Genomic DNA, 13,133 nt, shown 5'->3' on the forward strand with positions numbered 1-13,133 from the left:
TTGATTGTGGGGTTGGCAGCATCCTGGGGGTGGAGGGATCATGACTGGTTACATTAAGGGCAGGGGTTTACACACATGTGGGACTAGGACCATCCCTCTGTCTTAAAGGAATGATTTAAGGATTTATGGGACCCAGCTGCATCCCAAGGCTATTGGGAGTGAACCAGGGATAATAGATTCACTGGTGCCTGAGAATGAGATAAGACCACCCTTAATTGGGCTGGGGCCAGGTCAACTTGTATGCTCTTAGGGATAACATAGAAATGTCATGGAGTTTGTCAAGAGATGAAATTGTGAGGGATAACAAGCTTCTTTAGCACAAAGGGACTTGCAGGTGGTTCTAGGATAACAGTTCCCTTAGAATTAGTGTTTTGTGAGAGTATCAAACTTTTAAACTTGAGCTCAGAGATTTTCTTTAACTAAAAGTGATCAATAAGGAGAATAAGCTTTGGCATCTAACTATGAGAGAGGAAGACTGAACTTTTAAACTCATGAGCTTCTACACTCAGAGACAAAGAAAAGGCTTAGGCTTGTTACATAGGATACAGAATGAGGTCACAGAATAGAATCAATTACATAATGAAATCAATTATAAAATACAGTATCAATAATTAATTTTCACAGCTTTTCTACTGTGCCATGCTGCCTCCTCTATTTGGTAGGCATTGTAGCAGTCCTTAAGTAGCCATTGTATCTCAAATAGACATTCTCAGCTTCCTCATAATCAAAATAACAGCTCCTATTTTTTAGTATTTTGATATATACTACAAAACAATTTTCATTCGATTTTTAAAAAATGCATCTTAATTGTTATTTGAATGTTATTTGAGCATTTCTTTAACTACAGATTTTTCAGGTTGTAATAAAATGGGAATGTTAGTATCCTAACGTTTCCATTTTTACATATGAAGAAACTCAGGCACAGAGAGTTCAATTCACCTTCCTACGGTCATAGGGTTCATGTTTGGTAGAGCAGGTGGCTTTGAATCCAGTTCTTCTACTTCCAAATCCCAGGGCTCTTTTCACTATTACACAAGATGTCACCAAAGATGATCACACCACCGTCTTGGATCTTATTTTTACTCTGCTCTCAATTACCCCCTATTATTTGTAATCAATCGATCCATCAATCGATCAATCATGCTGTTCCATTCTTTGCAGTTTCTCTGGATTCACCTCTTCCTTTCTATTTATGAAAAAAATTGTGACCCTCAACTTCTCATCCCTGGATGAATGTAAGGAATTTAAAATGCTCCGTAAATGAGAATTAGTTAGGTGGTCCTCCTCTTCAGTGGACCTCCTTCCAACAACTTTTTGTCATCTCACTCTCCTGATGATGACTCTTCTCCTGTACTTCTCTGTTGTCTGGTAGGAAAAGGTAACAACTCTGGAATACTATTTGAGTCTCTCTATCAATTACTTTTTCCATCTCCTTCCCCCTTTCAACTTTCCACCTCTTCATCCATATTTTTATATTTTGAAGGTTCTTGGACCTTATTGATGTGGGTACTTGCTCCAGCAATATTAATTACAACCTATCCTTGTCCCTCTGATCCTGGTCCACTCTCACACGTTATCTTGTAGATCCTCCATAAAGCAGTACACTGTTCTGGCTCATCCTAGCTTATCTTCCCAGCTGTGACTTATTCCCATCTCAAGGTCTTGACTCATGAAACTCCCCTCATCTGCATTACCCCCACTCCCTCACCTTCAAAATGAAACTATTACTTGCTTTAAGCTCAGTTCAGAATCTGTTTTCACCAAAGAACCTTTGCAGACAAACTACTGACAAAAGACCACTCAAATTACAGAATGTATTAGAAAGGGCTAGATAAAATTAAGTATTGAGGAGGATAGTTAACTCATTGGATTACAGTCAGAATACAAAGAATATTGGTGGATAGGTGCAGTCAAGATGGCAGGATAAAAAGAAACATTAGAATCTAGATCTTTTTCCACACCAGGTAGAACAGACCAATTTTTCTCATTAATATATTGTTGCAAAATTTTAAAATATCATACTAGCAAGGAGAATACAGCAATCTACCATAAAGATAATACACTATAACCAGGTTGGATTTATACAAGAAATGCTCAATATTAGGAAAATGTTAAGCATAAATGACCATATTAATAATAAACCCAACGAAAATCATATGATTATTTCAATAATGCAGAAAAACTTTTGACAAAATACAAAATTCTTCTAAAAACCACTAGAAAGCATAGGACTAAATAATGGAGCTTTCCTTAAAATGATAAAGTATTATCTATCAAAAACCAAGAGCTCACATTATCAATAAGGGGATAAGTTAGAACTCTTTCTAACAAGTTAGACCAGTGGTGAAGCAAAGTGTCCATTATTATCACTAATATGCAATATTGTACTAGAAATGCTAGATATAGCAAGAATACAAGAAAAAGATATTGAAGGAATAAGCACAGGTAAAAAAGAAAGAAAACTATCTTTTTTGGGGGGGGGCAGAGGACATTAAGGTTTGCTTAGGGAACTCTAGAAATTCAACTGAAAAAACTAACTAAAGCAACTTAAGCAAAGTTACAAAGTTTAAAATAAACCCACACAAATCACCAGCATTTCTATATATTGCCAACAAAGCCCAACAGTAAAAGACAGAAAGAGAAATTCCATTTAAAGTTATTGTAGACATTTTGAAATATTTGGGAGTCCACCTGCTGAAACAAACCCAGAAACTACATGAATACAAAACACTTTTCACATAAATAAAGTCAGATCTAAATAGTTGAAAAATTATCAATTGCATATGGGGAGGCTGAACTAATATAATAAAAATGACATTTCTACCTAAATTAATTTACCTATTTAGTGCCATACCAATCAAACTACTAAAAATTATTTTATAGAGCTAGAAAAAACAAAATTCATCTGGAAGAACAAAAGGTCAAGAATATCAAGGGAATTAATGAAAAGAAATGCTAGGGAAGGTGCTCTAACTGTACCAAATTTTAAACTGTGTTATAAAGCAGCAATCATCAAAACTACTTGGTACTGGCTGAGAAATAGCATGGTGGATCAGTGGAATAGGTTAGATGATATGCAAGACAAAATAGTGACTATAGTAATCTACTATTTGATTAATTCAAAGACACTAACTTCTGGGATAAGAACTCACTATTTAACAAAAACTGCTGGTAAAACTGGAAGATAGGAACTAGGCATAGACCAACATCTTATACCTTATACCAAGATAAAGTTAAAACGGATACCTTATTTAGTAAAGGCTGATACTATAAGCAAACTGGGACAGCAAGAAATAGTTTACATGTCAGATCTATAGATAAAAAGGGAAGAATTTATGACCAAACAAGAAACAGAGAACATTATGAAATGCAAAGTGGATGACTTTGATTATATTAAATTGAAAGGTTTTTGTACAAACAAAGCTAATGCTGCAACCAAGATTAGAAGGGAAACAGAAATCTGGGAAAAAATTTTTACAGCCAGTGTCTCTGATAAAGACCTCGTTTCTAAAATATATGGAGAATTGAGTCAAATTAGTAAGAATACAAGTCATTTCCCAATTGATAAATAGTCAAAGGATATGAACAGGCAGTTTTCAGAGGAAGAAATTAAAGTTATCTATAGTCATATGAAAAAATGCTTTACATCATTATTGATTAGAGAAATGCAAATCAAAACAACTCTGGGGTAGCACAACATACCTACCAGATTGACTAACATGATGACAAAACAGGATAATGAAAATGTTGGAGAAGATGTGGGAAAATTGGAACACTAATGCATTGTTGGTGGAGTTGTGAACTGATCCAATCATTCTGGAGAACAATTTGGAACTATGCCCAAAGGGATATAAAACTGTGCACACCCTTTGACCCAGCAATAGTACTTCTAGGTCTGTATTCCAAAGAGATTATAAAAACTAGAAAAGGTCCCACATGTACAAAAATATTTATGGCAGCTCTTTTTGTGGTGGCAAATACTTCGAAATTGAGGTGATGTCCATCATTTGGGTAATGACTGAATAAGCTGTGGTATATGAATGTAATGGAATACTATTGTGCCATAAGAAATGAGGAGGAGGCAAACTTCAGAAAAAAAAAAACCTAGACTTATGTGAACTGGTGCTGAGTGAAATGATTAGAACCAGGAGAACATTGTACATGGTAACAGCCACATTGCGAGATGATTGACTTTGATAGACTTGGCTCTTCTCAACAATGCAAGATTCTAGGAAAACTACAAAAGACTCATGATGGAAAATGCTGTCCATATCTAGAGGAAGAACTTTGGAGTCTGAAGGCAGATGGAAGCAGACTATTTGCTCTCATTTTCTTCTGTTGTTTGGTTTTGCTTCTTCTTTCACATAGTTCCTCCCATTAGTTCTAATTCTTCTTTACATCGTGACTAATGTGATGATATGTTTAATATGAATGTATATGTAGAGTCTAAATCAGATTGTATGCCATCTTGGGGACAGAGGAGGAGAGGGAAGGGGAGAAAATTTGAAACTCGAAATCTTCTGGAAATGAATGTTGAAAGCTAAAAATTAATTATAAAAAGTAAAGAAATAGAAAGATTGATCAATAGAACAGATTAGGTACACAACATACTGAAGCAAATGCGTATAATAACCTCTTGCTGTATAGTCTTTCAGTTATGTCCAACTCTTTGTCCATGGGGTTTTCTTGGCAAAGATACTGAATTGTTTGGCCTAGAGGCCGAAGGGCTACCCGGGCCTTTCTTACCTGTCACAGGTCTTCGGAGATCAGCCAGATAAACGTGTTGAGAGAAGAGACTTTCCAGAGTCGAACAAGGGTTAGGCTTTATTCAGGGTCTTGGTTACATGTGCAGGGTGTATTCTTCTTCAGGAGAGAGGAATCCTCCTCCTCCCAAGGGGCAAGGATCATACAGCCAGAGGATGGGAGCAGAAGAGGGAGGGACTCTCTTCCCTCCAAGGGCCCTGCAGCAAGAAGAGTGGGGAGGGACCCCCAAAGGGGACCCTGAAGCCAGAAGAGGGCCTTCAGGCTTTCCTGTCCCTACTTAAGCTCTCCCGCCACATAGTTTGCACATGAATACCATGTGTGCTCTCAGCCCCTAGCTAGTCAACAACAGGTGTGCTCAGACCACAGGCCAATCTCAAGGGTGGGATGCTCTCCCCAGCAAGTTTACAACTGAGAAGAGGTGGAAATGCATGAGATAGCCCGTGTTTCATGCCTCAGTTCCCAGCTGTTCCCTGGGGGGCCTCATGAGAACTCTGAGGTTTAGAAGTCCTCACCTTTACCTGCCCGAGACTGTCCACGTGAAAACTGAGCTTACACCCCCAACAGAAATGGCTTGCCATTTCTTGCTCCAGTGGGTCCCTATTTTACAGAACAGAAACTGAGGCAAATGGGGTTAAGTGACTAAGGCTAGATTTGAACTCAGATCTTCCTAACTCCAGGCCTAGTGCTTTATCCATTATACCACAATAACCTGGTTTTTGATAAATCCAAAGATTCCAACTATTGGGGGAAAAAACTCACTATTCAATCAAAACTGTTGGAAAAACTGGAAAGTAATCTGGCAGAAACTAGGTATACAACAACATTTCACACCACAGAGCAACTTAATGGAATGCAGAAGACTTACTTGTCAGATCTATGGATAGGGGAAAAAGTTTATGACCAAACATGAGATAGAGATGTTCACAGTAGGTAAAATGAATGATTCCATAAAATTGAAAAGTTTTTGCTCAAACAAAACTAATGCAGAGAAAATTAGAAGAAGTTAGGAAGCAGAAAGTACTTTTGCAGCAAGTTCCTCTGATAAAAGTCTCATTTCTAAACTACATAGGGAACAAGAAAAACTCATTCCTCAATCAATAAATGGTTAAAGATATGAATAGACAGTTTTCAGAGGGAGAAATTCAAGCCATAAATAACCAAATGAAAAATCACTAATGATTAGAGAAATGCAAATTAAAACAATTGAAGTACCATTTCATACTTATCAGATTGGCTAAGATAACAAAAAAAGAAAAATCACACATGCTGGAGGGCCTCTGGGAAAACAGGTACACTATCATTGGAGTGTTGAACTAGTCCAACCATTCTGGACAGCAATTTGGACCTATGTCCAAAAAATTATTAAAGTCTTGTATCTCCATTGATCCAGAAATACTACTACTAGGTCTATGTCTCAAAGGGATAAAAGGAAGAGAAAAAGGACTCATATTTATAAAAATATTTATAGCAGCTTTTTTGTGGTGGCAAAGGTTTGTAAACTAAGAGGAGAGGGTCATCAATTGAGAATGGCTGAACAAGTTAGTATTATTCCATCACATTCATATGCTGTAGGAAATGATGAAGGGAGGGATAGTTTTAGAAGACCTGGGGGAGGCTTGTATGAACTGATGCAAAGTGAAATTAGTAGAACTCAGAACAATTTTATACAATAATGGCAGTATTGTGAAGATAATCAGCTTGGTAACTGATCAATACAATGACAAAACACAGTTCCATATGACTCATCATGGAACTTGCTGTCCACCTTCAGAAAGAGAACTGATGGTCTCAGAGTGCCAATTGAAGCATATATATATATATATATATGTATATATATATATATATATATATATATGTATGTATGTATATATTTTGGATATGGCTAGTACAGAAATTTACATGATGACTACACACATTTTATTTTACTTGTCTTCTCATTGGGTCTTCTCATTGGAGAGAGGAAAAGAATTCAGAACTGAAAATTAAATAAAATTGAGTTAACAAAACCAAGTGATCTTGATTGGCTATAAGGTTCAGCAAAGTATAGCTTGAGCACAAGATCCAACCATTTTTAGCTTGCGATTCATACAAAAATAGGCTGTGGATGAATTCAGCTACCCCTGGGCTAGATTTACACTGGGAATGGGGTGAATTTATAAAGATGAAAATTAATAGGGATAAATGTAATGTACATTTGAGTTTAAAAAATATCAGTCTCATAAGTTCAAGATGGCAGGGGTGGGGGAAGGATATGTGTTCAGAAAGTAGTTTTCCTGAAATACACACATACATACTATTATTACTAGAGAATTCAGAGTTCTATTGTACTTTGCTCTGGTCAGATCACATCTGGAATATTGTGTTCAGTTCTGGGCTCAACATTTTAAGAAATATATTGAAGAATAGCTTAAGATATTGGAGAATAGCTTAACTGGAGATTGTCCAGAAGAAGCCATTGGAATAGCGAAGATCTTGAAAATCCTCCAAATGCCATCTGAGGATTGGTGGAAGGTACTTGGGGTATTTCACCTTGGAAGGTTAAAGGAAGGTTGAAGTAAGAACCTTTAAAGGTTAAACCTTAAAAGGGAACATGATAGCTATCTTCAATCACTTCAAGGATCATCATATGGAAAAGAGATTATATTTGTTCTTGCTTGTGTCCCAGAAGGCAGAACTAAGAACAAAGGGTAGAGGTTATAAGGCAGATTTGGACCTGGTAATGGAAATAGTTCCTAACAGTTATTTGGGTTGCCTTGGGAGGTAGTGAGCTCCCTCTCCTTGAAGAGGGTTTCAAACAGAAAGGCAGGATGATGATTTGACCCAGTTGCAGAGGGAACTCTTGCTTAGCTATGGACTAGACTGTATAAGGCCTCTGTGGTCTCCTTCAGCTTGGCTATTCTATGATTCTATGGCTGTATATAGAGGCAAAAGAACTTAGAGAGTCAAACAACTGGTCAAATTCTCATAAAGGAATTTCTTTCAATGGGCACAGATAATTTAGATGATCCAAGTCCACATGCCATCTTTTTCTTAATAACAAGATTTAATGGCTTATATTATCCCGAGGGTTGGCTTAATTCATGCCTGAAAAATGACCTCTACTGAAGATTCTTTCCAATTATGATTCTCTTATCCATTACCTATATTTGCATAGCCTCCAAACAACCAAAGAAAAAACTTTCTACTGTTTTCTTTTAACTATTCTGAGTCTGTTACTAATATTTAAGGGGGCTACATTTGCATTAGAAAAGGTTCCTTTATGGCAAAACTGTTCTTAGGCCAAAATTTTTTCCTTGGTGAATGGATGCTCTCAAACAGTATCTGTACAAAGACTAACCCCCATGTTCATCAAATCTGAAAACGCTATGTTATGCTTTCAGTGGGAGATACCAGTTGGGATTCCTATGAAACTACAATGATGCACGAGTACACCCCTAAGCGAGGAGAAGTGACTGAACCAATTCGGTGAGTTGTTTTGATATAAATACTTCTGACTAATTCATTTTGTTTTGTTGCATACCATCAAAATGAGAAAAAAATGATGTATCAGTCAATAATTGCATCGCTGGACATTCACCTTGTACCTAGAACTGTTGTCGGTGCCGTTGGCACTGAAAAGTGGAAGGAAGACCCATCCATACATCTCCTACTCACCAGAATTTAGAGTGTAATTTGGGAGGTGCAAGAGACTGACAAATAAGGAACAACCCTGGTGGGATGGCCACAGCATAGCATCAGATATCATTGTATTTGGAACCAGAAGCCTTGTATCCAAATCCCTACTGGCTACATCACTTGTCTGGCCTTGGCCGAGTCACTTTCCCTTTCTGGAACTCCATTTTCTAATCTTGAAAATGAAGGGGGTTTCACTTGGTAATCATTAAGGACTTGTCCAGCTAAAAAGATATAATCCTATGATCCTGGGAAATATATAATATTGTGTGTGTGTGTGTGTGTGTGTGTGTGTGTGTGTGTGTGTATAATATAAAATATATGTAAAACATGCATACCTCATTAAAGTTATCCCAAAGGTTGGTTGCCAGGAGGATTAAAAAAAAACTACTCAGGGATTTAATCTAAATTTAACCCATAAGAAAATATCGAGAAAGGTTAAATGGATCTTCTTAAAGATCTTCTTAAAGAATCTTTCTTAAAGAAATTGGCCAGAAGTAAGGTAATTAACATATTTACACAGTTCTCTATAGTCCCAAAGTGTTCTCATACATTTTCTCCTTTGGTACTTAGAACAATCCTGTGAAGTAAATTATCCCAAATACTATTTCCTTTTTAAAGATGAGGAAACTGAGGTCAGGGAGATCGTTTTAAAATAATCTAGTTGTCTGGCTTTCCTGTAGGTACAACCTCAATTTTCTCAGCAGTTTGTTGTTCAGTCTTTTAACATATGTGAAAATGAATTTATTAGAATATAGCCTCCTCCTCTCTTTTTTTTCTCTTGAAGTCTGGCATACTTTTGCAAACAGTCATCTCATAGGATTGTTTATTCTCAAGGGGCTCTACAAAGTTAATAATATTTGGTCTCATCTACCTGGTTCAGCCTATCTTTAAAAGGCAGAAATTTCTACCAGTTTCTCTACCAGAAATACATCTGGTAGAAGTGCTTGGCATGCTTTGTTGTAACATATGGCATCAGATTCCTTTTTTACAATTTCTAATGTGTTTCTTACAGTCATAATGATCTCAAAAGGTTAGGATATTCATACAAGCTCGATGATCCTATTGGCACCAAGACATTATACACTGAACAGTATGATTGGAAACCATACTCTAAAGTACAAATGATAAGGTCCGGAACAGCTGTAGCAGCTAGGAACAATAATCCCCATCCTAGTCAGGTAAGACTGATATAAATCCATACAGAGAAACGTAAGTAAAATTTTATTGTAAAGCAATAATGAATCTGAAAATGTACCAATGCCCAATGGCATTGTGAAGATTGCAGTTTCAAGGATCACCTCATTGAATCAAATGTGAATGGAATCACCTAATAATAAAATTCTAGGGTGAACAAATGTTATTATGATGTCTTATGTGTGGGTTTACCTGGAGGAATTTGGTATAAAAGCTTTTCCTCCCCTTCATCTCACATTTTCTTTGTATTTTCTTTTTCACTCTAATTTTTTGTATTACAAGTATGCACCATGTCCCTCCTTCTGAGTTGAGCTCCATGCCAACCCTGTCTCCATGCTCTTTTTCATATCTCTTCTAGTTACTAGCAGTGTGTAACATGTATGTAGTAGACTCTCTGTAAATATTATTGAGTCAATTTGAAATGTATAACATTGAGAAAGCATTGTCTATAATTTAGCAGATTTTGTATCTCCTTAATTTGTATCTCCTTATTTGTATCTCCTTTGGTCTCCTTAATTTATGTAGACTTCCGGGGAGTGGTATATAGACTGTGGGCATGAACTCAGATCAGCAAAATGGAGAAGGGAACAGTAGTTTTCTGGACTGTAATTTCAAAGTTTCGGGAATTTGGAATCAAAGACTTTGGGGGTGATTTATTTGATGAAGAAATGCCAAATGAAGCATTTATCTTTTCTGAAAGTGAAGCCTTGTGGAAAGTACCCTACTCCTGATTCAGGGTTCTTTAGGAGTTTATATATGGCTTTTTACTTATTTCAGAAGGGTTTTGAGGTTATCCTTAATGCCCCCAAATTCAAAGGAGTGACTTGGTCAGACCTAAACTTAGGGAGTAGTACCTGGAGAGGGCCAAATTTCTCTTATTCCTTAAAATATGAGGAGTGGAAGTGACCTAAGATAAAGAATTTGTTAACAGTACTAAGGATTCCAGAAATCATAATGGAATGGTGTAATAGAATGGGATGACAGAGGATAGTATGGACTGAGTGAGGTAGGGCTGAGGTTTGGGTAAGTAAGCTGTGTGGAACATGGATTGGAGAAGAGAGAGATGAGGCAGGAAGAATAATTAGGAAGCTATGGCAATAGTCAAGGAGGGGTGATAAGGGACTTGTTGTAGGAGCAGAGAGAAGGGAGCATGTGTGAGATGTTTCAGAAGTAACCTTATTGGCTGATGAGATGAGGGAAAGTGAGGAGCTGAGGAGAATCTGGGTGATTGAAAGGATGTTGGTGCCCTTGACAGAAATAAGAAAGTTCTAAGAAAAGGGAGTATGGGTTTTTGGGGGGGAAGATAATCAGTTTTACTTTGGAATATGAAGTTTGAGGTACCCATGCACTATCTCTCTGGGTTGAAATATCCAATAGGTAATTGGTGATGTGTGAGACTAAAGCTTAGGAGGAAAAAGACTAGGATGGATATGTACATTTGGGAATCATCTGCATAAATGTGGTAACTGAACCCATGGGAGCTAAAGAGGTAGCCAAGTAAGAGTTATAGAAAGAGAAAAGACTTTTGACAGAGCTTTGGTGGGAGGTGAGACAAGGATCATGGAATCTAAAGCTGGAAAAGACTTCTCAGAGATCATGTCATCCAACACCCTCTTTTTACAGATGGTAGAAACTGGGATCCACAGGAAGTGAAGTGAATTGCAAAGGATCACACAGTCAGCACCAGAGAGTGGATTTGAATGCTTGCTAACAGTGAGCATTCCAAGAACAATGCTCTTTTCATTGGGGTGTGGATGATTCACCAAAGAACACTGAGAAAGACAGGAAGACAGAAGAAAGCAGTGGCATAAGAATGAAGGGAGGAGAGAGTATCCAGGAAGTTAGAAAGAGCGTTCAACAACGTCAGAAATAACAAGGGTGATCAGGAAGGGATAACAACTGAGAAAATACCAAAGAATCAAGAAGTTAAATTAGTAAAGAGAGTCCAACAGGTGTGAAGTTTGTGTTTTCCCCCTTTCTTTCCCTCTGGAGATGTTTTAGTTTGGCCCAGTCACTAGGTGTGGGCTTCCTCCAGTTGGTGCCATTTGACCATTCCTCCTCACTGCCCTTTGCTGGGTTGTCTACACTACAATGAAAAGAGCACTGATCTTGAAATCAGCAAAGCTGGGATCAAATCCAGTCTTGGGGGCTGACTCTGTGACCTTACACAAGTCACTTAGCCTCCTGTAGATCTCAGTTTCCTCCATCTGCAGAAGGCAGAGGGTGTTGGATGAGATCGTGTCTGAGGTCTTTTTTAGCTTTAGACTCATGAGCCAATGACATGTCTTGACAGTGAACATCATGGGTAAGGGTCTTTTGTGATCAAGAGAACTACAAAGTAAAGGCTTCTCCTAATTGGGTTGGAGTGAAATCACCTGGACACTGAGCTAAATTTATAGTCACTACTTCTGTGAAAGGTATGTAGCTGCGGGGTGGGGTGGAGGGTGGGGATATCCTAGGACTGAAACCGCTACGAACTGAGGTTTCAATGATAATAATGGCTGATTTTATATCCTTTACTAAGTATATTCTTTTCTATCCTTTACAAAGTGCTGTGTTCACAAAAATCCCTGTGATGTGAGGTAGAGGTGTGCTGGAGGTAGTTGAACTAGCTCACTAGATGGTTAAATTTTTTAGTGTTAGCATTTATACTTTGGAAATAGGTTATAGATTTATTATTTTGCTAATTTAGTCTTAAAGCCTTAAGAAAATGATGGGGAAAATATTAATAAGGCATATTAAACATCAAAGTGTATTATAGGTTGTACATTTTTTATTTTTCGAGAGCTGTTTGCAAACATTTACCTGTTTACAAGTATTACTGTTCACATTTTATAGATGAAGAAGCAGAATCAAAAGCGCTTTAACTGGCCTATGGTGGTATGGCCAGTTAGTGGTGGAGCTCTGTGATTCAAACTCAAATCTTCCAGCTCCTCTTTGGTCCTCTTCCTATTTGTACCATTGCCAAGAAGTCAAGGCCCACTAACTAGGTACAAGGTTTATATGTACAGAAGATGACTTTAAACTTGTGGTGGCACATGCATAGCTCAGGGATGCTGAGCAGATGTCTCTGGGAAACAATATTTGAACTGCTAATGTCCATTTCTCAGGGGAGTTCTGGGGAACCTTCCAACCTATTAGTCCAAATGGAATTATCAGGAACTCCAGCAGTAGCCCCTATGTATTAAGAGTCCTAGATGATAATGATGTGAAAAATAATAGAAGGAAAAATAAAGAATATGAATTTATAGAATTTTTGGACTTCTTGTTTGATCATAGAAAATAATTTAGAATATGCCTATTACTATATTTTATTATTTTTATTAAGATTAATATTATGTTGATAATATTGAAGTGGAGGAAATCTCCTAAGGACCCATAATGCTGAAAACCTCTATTCCTTCTCTCACTTAGAACATCCTTTGATCATACATAGATTTATAGCTGGAAGGGCAGCTAGTTTGTTTTACAAAAGAGGAAACTGAGGCTCTGGCTGGCCA

The 13,133-nt window shown here is 37.4% G+C and overlaps 1 protein-coding gene across 3 annotated transcripts in view; it reads left to right on the plus strand.

Annotated features, from left to right (window-relative positions):
- TEX26 (testis expressed 26) overlaps positions 1-13,133 on the plus strand; it is a 38,868-nt gene that overhangs the window by 13,889 nt on the left and 11,846 nt on the right. For all 3 annotated transcript variants that reach the window (XM_072611850.1, XM_072611851.1, XM_072611849.1), the window contains 2 exons: positions 8,145-8,229; positions 9,452-9,617. In XM_072611850.1, the coding sequence (XP_072467951.1) occupies positions 8,145-8,229; positions 9,452-9,617 (251 nt within the window). The remainder of the gene's footprint in view (positions 1-8,144; positions 8,230-9,451; positions 9,618-13,133) is intronic.

The sequence above is a fragment of the Notamacropus eugenii genome, chromosome 5 (genome assembly GCF_028372415.1).
Source record: "Notamacropus eugenii isolate mMacEug1 chromosome 5, mMacEug1.pri_v2, whole genome shotgun sequence".
In the NCBI taxonomy this organism is placed as follows: domain Eukaryota; kingdom Metazoa; phylum Chordata; class Mammalia; order Diprotodontia; family Macropodidae; genus Notamacropus; species Notamacropus eugenii.